Below are 16,244 nucleotides of genomic sequence, written 5' to 3'. Positions count from 1 at the left end.
CACCAAATCACTAAAATAAATTTTTGCCACACATGACATTCCAGATCTAGTCATTTCAGACAAAAGCCCACAGTTTGCAAATTAATGTTTTAAGAAGTTCACAGAAGACAGATTTGTCCACACGACTAGTTCATCCAGGTACCCATAATCTCATGGAGAGGCCGAAAGATGAACAAGAACCGTAAAAGCTTTGTTGAAGAAAACTGACAATATCAACTTAGCACCATTGAGCTACCATCCCATACCACTTCAGAATAGTTTGGCTCCTTCAGAACTCTGATGGGAAGGCAGCTATGGATTCAACTTCCTGTTCTACCACACACAATTCTAGGTGTCTCAAAGCAGCAGACAGAGGGTGAATCAGAGAGAAGGAAGATGAGTATCATGCAAATCAAACCTAAAACTATAATCAATGCCACAGAGTGCATGATTTATTAGAACTCCAACCAGGTGAATCAATCTGGATTCATGACCAGAATCAAGAAGGCTAAATACTGGAAAAAACACTAAATCCATGATCTGACCTTGTAAAGAATGAAAATAAATACTGAGATGAAATTGAAGTTCACTCACGTCTACAAAACGAGGACCATCTACGAAATGGACTAACCATCCATATGATCAGGAAGACAGCCTGAACTAAGAACCAATAGTCTCTGATGATTCACATACTACTCTACAGAGTTCAACAGAGAACATAGAGAACTTGAATCCTATGAAACCTCCTGGAGGGCTGACAGTAAGTTTGGGGAGATTAGTGAAACCACCACAACACTTAGCTCTGTGAATCAGAGATCAACACAAAACTTTGGAGGGGGGGGAAGATACAAGTGCTGAGAGATAGTTCTATATAGAGCCTTGTGCTAAGCCTTGCACTGTATGTAGTTAGTATAATGTTTAATGAAAGGTGAAGTTTATCAACAGCCTTGTCTCCAGCAATACCTGTAAATACCAGCCATGAATAAGCTCATCTAAGGCCCATAATGATGCTAACAGAAGAGTCAGTAACAGCTTCCGCATAATGAGCACCAGTTCCCTTTTAAGAGGGGCAGGCTGCTTGAATCACATTCTAGTCACATAGGTTGCCCCTGTTGAGCATTCATTGCTTCAACCATGGAAAATGGGAAGGCAGCACCAGGTTTGTATGCTGTCTGTCTTGAGCAATCCAATTTTTGGCCCCGACAATTCAGGAAAAATGAAACTCAATCATCAGCAAAAATGAAGAGCAAGGTGCAAAGCCTGCCCTATCCACATGCTAAACAATGCAGGTCACCACCACTTTGCCATCTCATTTCTCTGCATGTTAAGTAGCAGTTTTAATAGAAAAAAATAGAATAATGCTGAAAAGAGAGACATGTTGCCGAAGCTTCATGTCTTGCATGCATCAGGACAAATTTCATTGGAATGCCAAATTTCAAACAATCACAACAATTTATACCGCAAGAGAAAAGGGTGTTGAAAGGTTGGCAAGTTGACTTTAATTGACCGAGGTGTTGCCATAGAGAAAGCAACGAGGAACCAAAGGTTCCCCAAGCTCCCGGATAATTCAAAAAGACACAACAATTGAAGATACTCCTTTTGTTTGCGGGGAACCAGTCCTTGTGTATGATTGTATGTTGCTTCTCGCAAGCTTTTGTTGCGTTTTGAAAATCATATCAGTTTTATGAAGGAAGTGCAATTCACCCTGCCAGATTCCCACCTAGGTGGTTAGAGCAAAAATCTGTTTTTTCAAAGATTGATCAGGTTACAGAGCCAAAAAAAAATCAATGAATGGAATAGTTCCAATCAACTCAGTGATCACACAGAATCTCCAAGGTGAAAAAAATCATCCTCATCTAATGCATTCATTTAACCCCAAAGTAGCTATACTGCTGGAAAGTCTAACATCATCACTGTCCCCAATCAATACAAAAGCTAAATACTGCAGATGCTGGAAACAGAAATATAAACAGAAAATGCTGCAAGTATTCAGCAGATCAGGAAGCATCTGTGGAGAATGTAAAAGAGACAACATCTCAGGTTAATGACCGCTCAGATTTTCTAATGAATGGTCATCAAACTGAAACATTAACTGTTTCTCTGTTCCCATCAAGCCAGATAAATATGATCTGGAAGTGCTACAAGTTCATCTTCTCTCAGGTAGTCAGAAGCAATATGGTACTTGGTACAGCTGAAAGCAGATTGATGAGTTACAGCAAGTTGCAAGAACATCCATTCCTTCTTTGGTGATATATAGTTTCAAGTGTTCAAAATAGCATTTAAAATAGAGGCTGTGCTTTTGAACCAAGAATCAGTTAAATCAAGTTGTATTGCGTGAAGGCAGCATAGCGAATGAATACAGCTCTGATCCCATGACAATGGATCAAATCAAAGCTCTGCAGTCTTGACAAATCCAATCATAAATGGTAAGGGACAACTAAATCACTAACTGGAGGAAGGATCTCCACAAACATCCCCAATCTCAACGATGATGGATCCCAGAACATCAGTGCAAAACACAGGGCTAACACATCTGCAGCTATCTTGTATACTGTTACCCAGGCCATGGTGACAGAGCAGGAAACTCTGTCACTAGAAGGGTTCAAAATTGATAAGGAGGAAATGTTGAATAGCCTGTCGGTATTTAAAGTTGACAAGGCACCGGGACTGGAAGAGATCCAAGGATATTGAAGGAAGTCAGATTAGAAATTGCAGGAGCACTGGCTATAATTTTTCAGTCTTCCCTAGACTCTCAGGGGAGGTGCCAGAGGACTGGAGAATTGCAAACATTACGGCCTTGTTCAAAAAAAGGTTGTAAGGGAAGCCCAGCAACTACAGATCAATCAGTTTAACTTCAGTGGTGGGGAAGCTTCTTGAAACAATTATTTGGGATAGAATTAATAGTCACATGGAAAAAAATTGGGTTGATTAGGAAGAGCCAGCATGGATTTCTAAAGGGGAATTAGTGTTTAACTGACTTGCTGGAGTTTTTTTGAAGAGAAAAGGTCGATGAGGGTAATGCTGTTGATGTGATGTACATGGACTTTCAAAAGGCATTTGATACAGTGCCACACAATATACTTGAGAGAAAAGTCATTGCTTATGGAATAAAAGGGTTAGTAGCAACATGGATACAAAATTGGCTGAAAAATAGGAAACAGAGAGTAATGGTCAATGAATATTTTTCAGGCTGGAGGAAGGTTTGTAGTGGAATTCCCCAGGGCTCGGTTTTGGGACCCTTGCTTTTCCCGATATATATTAATGATCTAGACATTGGTGTGCAGGGGACAATTTCAAAGTTTGCAGATGATACAAAGCTTGGGAGTGTTGTAAACTGTGAGGTAGACAGTGTAGAACTTCAAAAGGACATAGACAAGATGGAGTGGGCAGGTAGGTGGTAGATGAAGTTCAATGCAGAGAAGTGTGAGGTGATGCATTTTGGTAGGAAGAAAATGGACAGACAATATAAAATAAGGGGTGAAATTTTGAAAGGGGTGCAGGAGTGGAAAGACCTGTGGGTATATGTGCATAGATCACTGAAGGTGGCAAGACAGGTGGAAAGAGCAGTTAATAAAGCATATAGTATCCTGGACTTTATTAATGGGGCATAGGGTACAAGAGCAAGGAGATTACACTGAATTTATGTAAGACAGTCATTAGACCTCAGCTGGAGTACAGTGTACAGTTCTGGGCACCATATTATTGGAAGGATGTGACACATTTGAGAGAGTGCAGAAGAGGTTTACAAGAATGGGTCTAGGGGTGAGCAATTTAAGCTGTGAGGATAGATTGGAGAGTTGGGATTGTTCTCCTTGGGGAGAAGAAGGCTAAGAGGAGATTTGATAGAGATGTTCAAAATCATGAGGGGGTTGGACAGAGTAGGTAGAGGGGAACTGTTCCCGCTCATAAAAGGATCAAGAACAAGAGGGCACAGATTTAAAATGATTTGCAAAAGAAGCAAGTGTGACTTAAGAAAAAACTTATTCACACAACGGTTCGGGTCTGTAATGCACTGCCTGGAAGTGTGGTGGAGGCACATTCAATCGAGGCATTCAAGCGGGCATTGGATGATTATTTGTATCGAAACAAAGTGCAAGGGTATGGGGAAAAGGTAAGACAATGGCACAGGTCATAATGCTCATTTAGAGAGCCAGTGCAGGCACGATGGGTTGAATGGCCTCCTTCTGTGCCATTAAAATTCTGTGATTCTGTGATCTTCAACCAGAAGTGCCATGTGGATGATCCATCTTGGCTTCCTCTCGAGGTCTCCACGATCACAGATCCCATTTGCCAGCCAATTCAATTCACTCCACATGATATCAGGAAAAGCAATGCACTTTGGATACAGCAAAAGTGATGGCCCATGACAAAATCTCAGCCGTAGTGCTGAAGACTTGTGTCAGAACAAGCCATGCCCTTGGCCAAGCTGTTCTAGTACAGCTACAACATTAGCAAGTGCCCAACAACGTGGAAAATTACCCAGCTATTGCCTGCCCACAAAAAGCAGGACAAATCCAATCTGGCCAATTTCTGTCCCACCAGTCCACCCTTGATCATCAGCAAAGTGATGGAGGGCGTCGACAACAGTGCTATCAAGCAGCACTTACTCAGCAATAACCTGTTCACCGATGCTCAGTCTGGGCCACAGATCCTGAGCTCTACATAGTCTTGGTCCAATGGACAAAAGAGTTAAATTCTAGAAGTGAAATGAGATTGACATCAAGACAGCATTTGACCAAGTGTGGCATCAAGGAGTCCTAGCAAAATTTAAGGCAATGGAAATTGGGGAAATCTCTAAACAGACTGGAGCCATACCAGGTTGGAGCACAAAGGAAGGTGGTTGTGGTTGTTGGAGGTCAATCATCTCAGTCCCAATACATCACTGAAGAAGTTCCTCAGCTGCTTCAATGACCTTCCCTCCAACGTAAAGTCAGAAGTAGGGTTTGCTGATGATTGCACAGTGTTCATTACCATTCACAATTCCTCCGGTACTGAAGTAGTCTGTGTCCATATGCAGCAAGGCCTGGACAACATTCAGGCTTGGGCTGATAAGTGGCAAGTAGCGTTCGCACCACACGAGTGCCAGGCAATCACCACCTCCAATAAGAGAGGGTATAACCATCTCCCCTTGACATTTAACAGCATTACTATTGCTGAATCCCACACTATCAGTATCTTGGGAATTACCAATGATCAGAAACTTAATTGGATCAGCTACAAGAGGAGGTCAAAGGTTAGGAATTCTGCAGTGAGTATCTCACCTCCTGACTCCCTGAAACCTGTCCACCATCTCCAAGACACAAGTCAGGAGTGTGATAAAACACTCTCCACTTGCCTGGATGAATACAGCTCCAACAGCACTCAGGAAGTTTGACACCATCCAGGAAAAAGCAGCCTGCTTGGCACTCCATCCACCACCTTCAACATTCACTTCTTCCACCACAAGCACACAGTGGCAACTGTATGGACCATCTACAGGATACGCTGCAGCAACTGGGTAAGGCTCATCCAACAGCACCTTTCAAACCCCTACCACCTCAAAGAATAAGGTCTGCATGTTCATGGAAATACCACCACCTTTAGTTCCCCTGTAGGTCACATACCACCCTGACATGGAACTATATCACTGTTCCTTCAATTGCTGGATCAAAATTCTGGAACTCCCCTCTAATAGCACTATGCCTGTACCTACACCCATGAACCACAGCAGTTCAAGTAGGCGGCTCACCACCACCTTCAGAGAGCAATTAGTGACAGTACAATAAATGCTAGTCAGGAACATTCATATCCCGTGGACAAATATTATTAAAAACATGCTGAATCCAAGCTAGGCATCAAGGAAGAGTAGTCTGAACTGATGGGTTATTGTAAGGCACTACTAAAAAGGTGTATTTTGTCCATATTTTTAATTGTGTGAATCATTCCTGAAGCATCAGTTTAGCCCATAAAAGTGATCCAAGATGGGAAATTATCTGTCATCCGGGTTGACAGAAGATGGACTGGGCATCCTACATATTCCTACAAATAAATTACTGCCATCGGGTTATTAGTTCTGTGCTCTGCTAACCCAAATATGGCAAAGGATTTTAAAAAATTAAATTGGCTTCTGTTATGATGTTGGTATTAAGGAAACTATCAGTAAAAATGTGTTGAAAAAATTTAACATGTAACAAGGACCACTAATTGATAGTTTATAATTGTGAATGAGACACATTGCATATATACCCTTCCCATTTGTATTTATCAAGGTAATAATACTGAGGCTATCTGCCATACTGTCACCAAGAATTCCTTACCCATTTCTGGAGGAAAGCCCGGCAACGGCTTGCTGTTACTTTCACATAATTATTAACACTTGTTTATAAATGTTTCATTGTTCATTTATATTCCTTTGAAAACATTTTCAGTAAAATGTTAATTTAGAAATTAATTCAATGCCTACCATCAAATCTTGATCATGCATTACATCCTTGTATCCTGATGGGTCCAACACCAGGCCACAGGGATCTGTGAATAGTCCATGTATATGAAGGACACTGTATTTTTGTAGACCTCTGGCCCACTGAACCACCTACAAAAGCACAAAGAGTCTGCAAATTAAATCAGTGAGAAAATAATGCAGGATCACTGACTACATTTTCCTTCATAACTGACAATTTTAAAAGTTGTAAAGCTATTGAGAAAATCCTGAGAATACAAGGGTGCTATATAAACACAGTGCAAATTTGGGACCAGTCATGCCCACTGTTTGAGCACTAAGCATGTCATTGAGAGACCAAAATGGTGTCTGATAACAACACACAATACTGCCTCAAATCATGCCAGACACCATCATGGTGAAGACATTAGCACATGTGCAGCTAACGTCTGCTGAATGCATGCAGAGCAAGCAAAACATAATTTCAAGTAGTTTGTGATATTGATTTGACCCAAACCGTACCACTTGGGAGCTCAGCGCTCCAGCTAATGCCCTCACAAAGTTTAACAGCTGAACACACCTTAAGCAGCAGAAAGGACTCCACACTAGTACTGGATCAACTACTTAGGTCAGTTGCTGGTTGATTTCTTCTGGCTGTTGCTACATTGGTACAAATGTTTCATTTCCACAGTTGTTCAAAGTTGTAAAAGTCTACACAGAGTGATATGGCAGGTACCGAAGGACCTTTTCCTAACTGAAGGACTTTTTCCTGACTTCAAAGTTTCCGCAAACCAACTGCTTCCTCTCCCCTTGTAATAGAGCATGACTGGAAGAATAAGCAAAGGCCACACAGAGCAGGATAAGCCACTAGAAGAATAAAGAATAGGAGAGGCAGAAGGACGCACAGCAGGAAGCCATGCCCAAGGGTGCTCAGCAAGCAATTACCCACCCGGAACCTCAGCGAGGAACAGTGTGGAAAACATCTGCACATCAATAAGATGCTCTCACTGAAATTTGCCACCTACTGCAGCCACAGCCTCAACCTCAGAAGAGGGCAAAGCTGATGGCTGCAAATTTGACTGTGGTGATGAACCTTTCGGTGAGTTTTCCTTACAGATGGAATTGGAGATATTTGCAACATCTCTTCATTTGCTACTGCGTAAGAAAGGTCACTAAGGTGCTTTATTCAAAGAGAGTTAACCACATTTCATCCTTTCTCACCAGAGACCAGCAGGCAGAGCAAGCACCTGCTAGGACCGCAGGCTTCACTAAAGTGCAGGGTTGTTATTGATTGCAAACATGTCACTTTGCAAATGCCACATATCAACTCTGCTGTACATCAGAACCAAAAGAAATTCCACTCCCTCAACATTCAGCTGGTGTATGAACAACTCATGCAAGTCAATGCCTGGTGCCCTGATCGCAGTCACAACTTCATTCTGTGTTAGTCCATTGTGCCATATACATTTGACCACCATGGCAACGAATGGGTGGCTACTGGGCGATAAGGGCTATCTGCTGACAACATGGCTCATAATTCCAGTGTGCAACCAATACATATGTGCAGCATGCATACAATGAAAACCATGTTGCCTTCCTGCCTTACATAATGTGATGGAGCAGGTGACTAGATGCTGAAACATCAACTTCACAGCCTAGATTGCTCGGGAGCACCCCTGCAGTATTCAGCAGGGCGGGTGTCAAAATATATGATCTTCTGCAACATGCAGCACAACTTTGCCATCAAGAGGGGGCAGCCCTCACCACCAAATACACAGTAATCAGCTTAGGATCTGGAGCAGGAGCAAGAGGAAAGGAGCAGGCAATCTACAAAATGCCAGCCTATCTGCGAAGAGCTAACTTGAGTGAGATACCAGTAACCATAGTCCTAATTCCCCATTCTCCAACAGTCCCAAGCATTACCTTCCCTTTGTCATTGCCTATTACAGCATCCACTTGCTAGAACGCCAAAATACAGTTTTCAAACCAAATGTATCAACTAAATCGTGCCATACTGCATTGAAACATAAACTAATGTTCGCATCTTCAGTGTGCTTTTGCCTATCCTAATGCTTCCACACAGTGCAACCCTCATGGTTGGTGGAAGGTTGAAGATGGCCTTGGAGGTCGCCCTTAAGCAGCCCAGTTGCAGACTGCACCACCTCAGTTTGTGCAGCAGCAGTTTGAGTTGGCTGGTGACAGGCACCAGCAAGGGCAGTGGTGGGGTGGGAGGACCAAAGCTCCCTTCCCGAAGGAGGGCAGTAGATTTGTATTCCATGAAGCCACTGCCACTCTCTCTGGGCAACATTTCAGTCATCCTAGTAATTAGAGTGCTGATTGCTGGACTGCACTGACACCCCGCAAGCCTCTATGAATGCTGCAATCCATTGCTTCATTGGCAACAAGCTGACCTTGCATGACAGTAAGCTGAGGTTCCACGCAGCAATCAGACATTGAGTGGCTGCTGTTTGCTGCAATGGAAGTTGCAAACTAAGCTACCAGACACTGCTTCATAGTTGGGTCCACAGTGTGCAAAGAAAGGTGGCCACCATCGTCATCATTTTGGCAATCCATCATGTTGAGGATGATTCTTCCTTGCATATGGGGCAGGGTGGAAATAAGATAACAGTGTTGGCTGTTGGTTCACAGGTGGCTTATGAGCTCTATCTTAGCCCTGCGGGTTCTCCCACATTGAGGATATTGGTTGCTGGCAATATCTCTCCGCAGCTGCTCTTGTTGATTGGAAGGTCTTGACATCATTTTTGATGGTGAGTTGCCATTCAGGTCATGAGTGGGCACCCACTTCCAATGAGCTGATGTTAATGGAGCAGGCATCTATACTTGGCATGTCTGTCACCTTGAGGACGCTCATGTTTGTTCTTTTGTCTTCCCACTTGATTTGCAAGATCCTTATAAGGCAGTGTTGATGCTGCTGTTCTAGGATCTGGATATGGAATCCATAAGTTACCCAAGCTTTAGCACTGTACAGAAGCTTGGGAGAACCACTGCCTGAAAAACTTACTGACCATCACTTCCATGTTGGAAAGAATGGACTCCAAGGTCTGTCCAAAAGCCTGTGCCAAGTTGGTGCTGGACTCCTCCAAGCTTCTTGACACTGGATGCTGGCTTTTCAGTGTTTGGGCCCTTGGATGGTGAGGAGAGGGGAAGTAAAGGGGCAGGTGTTGCACCTTCTGCAGTTGCATGGGAAGGTGCCGTGGGAGGGGGTTGAGGTGTAGGGGGTGATGGAGGAGTGGACCAGGGTGTCCCGGAGGGAACGATCCCTGCGGAATGCCGCCGGGGGGGGGTGAAGGGAAGATGTGTTTGATGGTGGCATCATGCTGGAGTTGGCAGAAATGGCGGAGGATAATCCTTTGAATGCTGAGGCTGGTGGGGTGATAAATGGGGACACGTTTCTGGGAGGTAGAGGAAGGTGTGAGGGCGGATGCCCGGGAGATGGGCTAGACACGGATGAGGGCCCTGTCAACCACCATGGGTGGAAAACCTTGGTTAAGGAAGAAGGAAGACATGTCAGAGGAACTGTTTTTGAAAGTGACATCATCAGAACAGATGCGATGGAGGCAAAGGAACTGAGAGAATGGGATGGAGTCCTTACAGGAAGCTGGGTGTGAGGAGCTGTAGTTGAGGTAGCTGTGGGAGACAGGAGGCTTGTAATGGATACTGGTGGACAGTCTATCACCAGAAATTGAGACAGAGAGTTCAAGGAAGGGAAGGGAAGTGTCAGAGATGGACCATGTGAAAATGATGGAGGGGTGGAAATTGGAAGCAAAATTAATAAATTTTTCCAGGTCCAGTCGAGAGCATGAAGCAGCCCCGAAGCAATCATCGATGTACCGGAGAAAGAGTTGGGGGAGGGGCCCGGAGTAGGACTAGAACAAGGAATGTTCCACATACCACATAAAGAGACAGGCATAACTGGGGATCTCATGTCCACATGTCTGTCCTTGGCCTGCTACATTGTTCCAGGGAAGCTCAACGCAAACTGGAGGATCAGCACCTCATCTTCCAATTAGGCACTTAACAGCCTTCCAGACTGAACATTGAGTTCAAAAATTTTAGATCATGAACTCTCTCCTCCATCCCCACCCCATTTCCGATCCCCCCTTTTTATTCCAATAATTCATATAGATTTTTCTTTTCCCACCTATTTCCATTATTTTTAAATGTATTTCCATCTATTGTTTTATCTCTGCATTTTAGCCTATTTTGATTCCTTCACCCCACTCCACCCCCACTAAGGCTATCTGTACCTTGCTTGTACTGCTTTCTATCCTTAATTAGCACATTCCTTAGATAATATCACCACCTTCAACACCTCTTTGTCTTTTTGTCTGTGACATCTTTTGGTTATCTCCACCTATCACTGGCCCTCTATCCAGCTCTAACTGTCCCATCCCTCCCTTAAACCAGCTTATATTTCACCTCTCTTCTATTTTTACTTAGTTCTGTTGAAGAGTCGAAATGTTAACTGTGTTCCTCTCCAGTAGAACTCGGGATCCCTATTTTAAAAATAAAGGGCTGCTCATTTAAGGCAGAGATGAGGAGAATTTTTTTTTCTCAGAGGGTTGAGAGTCTTTGGAATTCTCTTCCTCAAAAGACAATGGAAGTAGTCTTTGAATATTGTCAAGGCATAGCCAGATAGATTCTTGATTAGCAAGGGGATGATAGGTTATCAGAGGTTGGCAGGAAAATGGGGTTGAGGTTATATTCAGATCAGCCATGATCTTATTGAATGGTGGAGAAGGCTCAAGGGGCTGAGTGGCCTACTACTCCTCCTAATTTGTATATATGTATATTTTCGGTCACTTCCTGTAGCTCTCACTGAAAGATACGTTTAAAGATGTGATTTTGTGGCTAGTAAAGACAATCCCATAATTTTCATTTTACAAACCTTGTCCTTGCACTTCAAATCTACAGATTCCATTGGTTTGCCTTGCTGTTGGCCAAAGATCTCAAGCAGGTTATCATAGTTTGTGGTGAGAACCATTGTTCCCCGATCCATAAGTTGGAGAATAGCATCCAAGAGCATGGGATTCTGAATGTGACAGTTAAGATTATCAAACACTTCCATCAGACAATCCTGGAAGAAATTTGGCTTTGTATCTCCAGTGCGCTATAAAGAAAATAGAAAAAAAATAACACTGCAGGAAACTGAGCCAAAGTACACCACATCAATGCTCACAAATGACAGATAGTTGCTTATTTCGTATGGGGCAGACAAGAGTAAGAACTAAGTTTCAAGAATTATCTTCAAGTCTTTGCTTTTAAAATTCACAGGAACTTGGCCGTCTAATTTTATACAGTAATGTACAGAATACATTGTAGTGCAACTAAAGAGCCAGTAAGTATAAAAAGTCAATTAACATTAATTTAACTGTTTGTTTTGTCTGATTGGTGATGACACAAATTTAACAAATTTCAAGATTATGTTCCCTATACTCAAGTCCAAATAGTCTATACATATATGAAGAACAAAACCAAATCCAGCACTGATTTGAGGGATGCAGCACTTCCAACTCATTGCCAGTGCGAATCTCTACTCTATTTTCTGTCAGTCAACAACATTCCATCCAAGTATAACATTTTCTCTTCCAGTATGTGCTTGAATCTTACTAAAAAGGTTCTTTGTGGTGCCATATCCTGAAAGTACATCTTTTCAAAATCCATACATATTACATCTAATGTATTCTCCACATCAGCCACCTCTTCAAACAACTTAAATTTATCAAACACGAATTGCCTCTAAAATCTCTACTCTCTGTCCTTGATTTGCCATGCATCCTATTAGCAGCATTCCTTATCGTGATCATTAGCTACTTCTACTTATATTTTTTCCTGCACCTTCTACATATCAAAATACTTCCTTTTTTTTAGATACTGAAAATCAATCACTTATCCCCAACACCTCATGCAATCCCTTATGAGATAAGATATAAAACACTTAATTTTGTCTTAGGGGCTCAAAAAAACAAAAATGACCTTTACAGGAATTTATATTTACATAGCACCTATAATGTAATGAAATGTCCCAAGGCACTTCACAGAAGCATTATAAGATAAAGTATGATACTGAGCCACATAAGGAGAACTAGGTCAGACTACAAACTTGGTCAAAGCTAAGTTTTAAGGAGCATCTTAAAGGAGAAAAGAAAGGTAGAGAGATAGGGAAGGCATTCCAGAGTCTAGGGCCTAGGCAACTGAAGGCACGGCCACAAAAGGTAGAGCAATTAAAAGCAGGGTTGCACAAGAGGCCAGGATTGGAAGAATGCAGATATCTCAAGAGGGTTGTTGGGCTGGAGGAGATTACAGATATACGGAGGGGTGAGGCCATGGAGGAATTTGAAATGTTAAAATCGAGACATTGCTTGACCAAGAGCTAATGTGGGTCAGCAAGCACAAGGGTGATAGAGGAATGAGACTTGCCACAAGTTAAGACATGGGCAGCTGAGTTTGGATAACGTCAAGTTTACAGGGTGTAGGATATGGGAGTTCAGCCAGGAATGCGTTGGAATAGTTGACTCTACAGATAGCAAAAGTATGAATGAGGGTTTCAGCAGTAGATGAGTTGGGACAGGGACAAAGTCAAGCAATGTTATGGAGGTGGAAATATGTAGTTGGAAGCTTATCTTGGGATCAAATATGACACCAAAGTTGTGAACAGACAGGCTTAATTTCAGACTGTAGGCAGGGAGAGAGATGGAGTTGTAGCTATGGAAGAGTTTAGAGAACGAGCTCGAAAACAATGGCTTCAGTCTTCCCACTACTTAATTGGAGGAAATTTCTGCACTTCCAAAACAGGATGTCGGATAAGCAGTCCGATAATTTAGCAACAGTGGAGGAGCTGTGAGTTGTCGTGGTGAGGAAGAGCTGGTTGGTGTCAGAGTATTCGTGAAAATTAATGTTCTGTTTGATGTCATTGAGGGGCAGCATATAGATAAAAAATAGGAGTGGGCAGCGGCAAGGATAAATCCTCAGGGCACATTAGAGGTAACAATGCAGGAGCAGGAAGAAAAGTCACTGCAACTAATTCTCTTGCTCCAGTTAGATAAGCGAGAATGGAAGCAGGTGAGAACAGCGCCCCCGCCCCCCACACCACAAGGTGGACAGTAGTGAGGAGGCATTGGAGGAGGCTGGTGTGGTCAATTGTGTCAGAGGCAGGTCAAGAAGGACAAGGATGGAAAGTTTACCTTAGTCACAGTTACATAGGATGTCATTTGTGACTTTTCACATGCTGTTTCAACATTGTGGTAGCAGCAGAAACCTGATGGAAACGATTCAAACATGGAGTTCCAGGAAAAATGGGAAAAGATTTGGGAAGCAATTGCACATTTAGGGACTCAACTCAACTTTCTTTTTTTTCCAATAATGAAAGCTTTTCTGAACTACAGTTTTCAAAACTATAACATAGCATGTAAAGTATTTCCAAACTTTCAGTGATAATTTGTTTTACTTACCTATATTTTTTTTAAACCAAGTACTCACCATTGGTTTAAGTGCCATATATAGTGATAATCCACATTACTTTTGATTAACTACAACATACAGCTTGGATCACCACCACTGATCCACATTCTGCAGCAATACTCAGTTATCAACAATTGATAGTTTTTAGCACCAATGTGCATTGCCACACTTCTTCAGTGATAAACAATATCTGCCAATCACCTACTTTCATCCAACTCATTACTGCCTTTCATATTTTATCTATTGCTCAGAATATCATTCAACATGGTATCCAGAAGTTTTAATTTAACATTTTGCCAAAAAGATTAATGAAGAAACAAAAATCTGTTCTATATATTGTGTCCATATAATACAAAAAAAGAGTATTTTACACTTTTCAAAAGCACAATGTCATGAGACATTGACCGGTAGCTCAGGAAAAATCTTAGATTAGCATGCATTTTTTGCCTACTTCCCGTGAATTTTTGCAACACTTCTTAGAAGACTTTTGCCCCAATATCCTCTCAGGGAAAGAGACCTAGAACACATGGCAGAGGTGGGAGCAGGGATGAGAGTACAACAGAGCAACAGGGAGACAGCAGAGAATAATCAACAGAGTCAGACTGGGAAAGGGGTAGAGAGCCAAGGGAGGGCACCAGAGCAGCGGAGTTAGGGCTAACTACATGCGCCAGAGTGGGGGGGGGTCAAGAGTGCACATCAGAGCAGGGGAAAAAGGGCAAGAGCATGCGCCAGAGTGGAAGAGATGGGGAGCCTAGAGGGCAGTGCATCACAGGATTAGGGAGAGTATGGGAAGCCAGGGGACCATACCAGAGCAGTAAGGTTATAGGGTGCTGGGGAGGGCAAAGAGAAAGAGATTTTTGAGGATGGGGTTATAATATCAGATTTCAGGGAAAACAGACAGTAACTGAGTAGAGTAACAATATCAACTAACGTGGGGGTAGGAAGGAAACTAGGCAGGAGTTTAGTGGGAGGAGGGTGAAGGGAGCAGACAGGAAGTGCCATGCACTGTAGAAGCCCAGAGGAGAGATAGGAGAAAAATAAGGCAAAGATGCAAATAAAAACAGAAAATGCTGGAAATAGACAACAAGTCAGGTAGAACATTTGGAGAAACAGTGTTAACGCCTTCTGTCAGAACTGATGACCTTCTGTCAGAACTGGGAAATATCAGAAATGTAATAGGTCTTAAGCAAGTGAAAGGAGGAAGGGTGAAAAAAAAACCAAAAGGGAAGGTCTGTGATAGGGTGAAAGACAGGATACATTAAATGTCAAGAGTTGGTAGTGCAAGGCCAAAGGGAATGGTAATAGGACAAGTAAAGAAATAAAAGATGTCTTTAGAGGTGATGTGAAGGGCAGAATGATTAACAACACCTGTCTGAAAGCAAAAACTAGGAGGAAATGAGAGCAAAACCAAAACCTGCAAAGAAAAAGGAAACAAAATAGGGGCACAGATTACAGTCTGAAATTGTTGAACTCATATGTTGAGTCCAGAAGGCTGAAGGATGCCTAATTGAAATTTGAGCTGCCGTTCCTTAAACTTATGTTGAGCTTCAATGGAATGCTGGAAGAGACGAAGAACAGTGGGTCAGTGTCAAAGTGCAGAATTAAAATGCCAGACAGCTAGAAATTTGGGGTCATGCCTGCTGAGTGAAAGGAGGTGGTCTGCAAAGCAGTAACACAATCTGCGTTCCGTCCTCCCATTATAGAGCAGGCTACACTGTGAGCATCAAATTCCATATACCGAATTGAATGAAGTACACATAAATTTCTGTTTCACCCAGAAGAAATTTTTGGAGCTTTGGATAGAGGAGAAAGGAGATAAAAGGACAGTTGGTACAACTCCCACGCTTGCATGGATAGTGCCCTGGGAAGCGAAGAGGGGTGTTGGGGTGATGAAGATTAGAACAGGATATCACAGAGACACTGGTCCATTCAAAATTCTGAAAGGAGAGGAAAGAGAAAAGACATATTTGGTGATGGAATCAAGCTAGAGCTGGTGGAAATGGTGGAGAATGATCTTTGAATATAGAGGCTGGTGGGGTAGAAGATGAGGACAAGGGAAACCCTAACATCTTTCTGGGAGGGAGCAGAAAGGGTGAGAGCAAAAAAGTGCAGGAAACGGGACGCATGCGGTTGACGGCAATCCTCAGTTGATGAAAAGAAAGACGTATCAGAAGCATTTGTGTGGAAGGTTGCACCTTCAGAACAGATGTGACAGAGATGGAGAAACAGGGAGAATGAAAGAGTCCTTACAGGAAGCACAGTGTGAGGAAATGAGTCAAGATAGCTGTGGGAGTCAATGGGCTTTATAATAAATATTGGTCAATAGCCTATGCCTAGAAATGGAGACAGATGATGTCCGGGAAAG

The 16,244-nt window shown here is 42.6% G+C and overlaps 1 protein-coding gene across 7 annotated transcripts in view; it reads right to left on the bottom strand.

The window, feature by feature from the left end:
• LOC121292921 (protein FAM118A-like) overlaps positions 1-16,244 on the bottom strand; it is a 77,597-nt gene that overhangs the window by 34,353 nt on the left and 27,000 nt on the right. For 6 of the 7 annotated variants that reach the window (XR_005946377.1, XR_005946378.1, XM_041215417.1 and 3 more), the window contains 2 exons: positions 11,307-11,528; positions 6,422-6,550 (listed from right to left, as the gene is read on the bottom strand). Coding sequence is in view for 5 of the 7 variants with exons in the window: in XM_041215417.1 (XP_041071351.1) it covers positions 6,422-6,550; positions 11,307-11,528 (351 nt within the window). In the remaining 2 variants the exon portion in view is untranslated. The remainder of the gene's footprint in view (positions 1-6,421; positions 6,551-11,306; positions 11,529-16,244) is intronic. The other variant, XM_041215419.1, reaches the window with a different exon arrangement.

The sequence above is a fragment of the Carcharodon carcharias genome, chromosome 21, assembly GCF_017639515.1.
Source record: "Carcharodon carcharias isolate sCarCar2 chromosome 21, sCarCar2.pri, whole genome shotgun sequence".
Taxonomy (NCBI): Eukaryota; Metazoa; Chordata; class Chondrichthyes; order Lamniformes; family Lamnidae; genus Carcharodon; species Carcharodon carcharias.
Note: the sequence above shows the minus strand (reverse complement) of the source record. Positions and strands in the feature narration are given on the sequence as shown.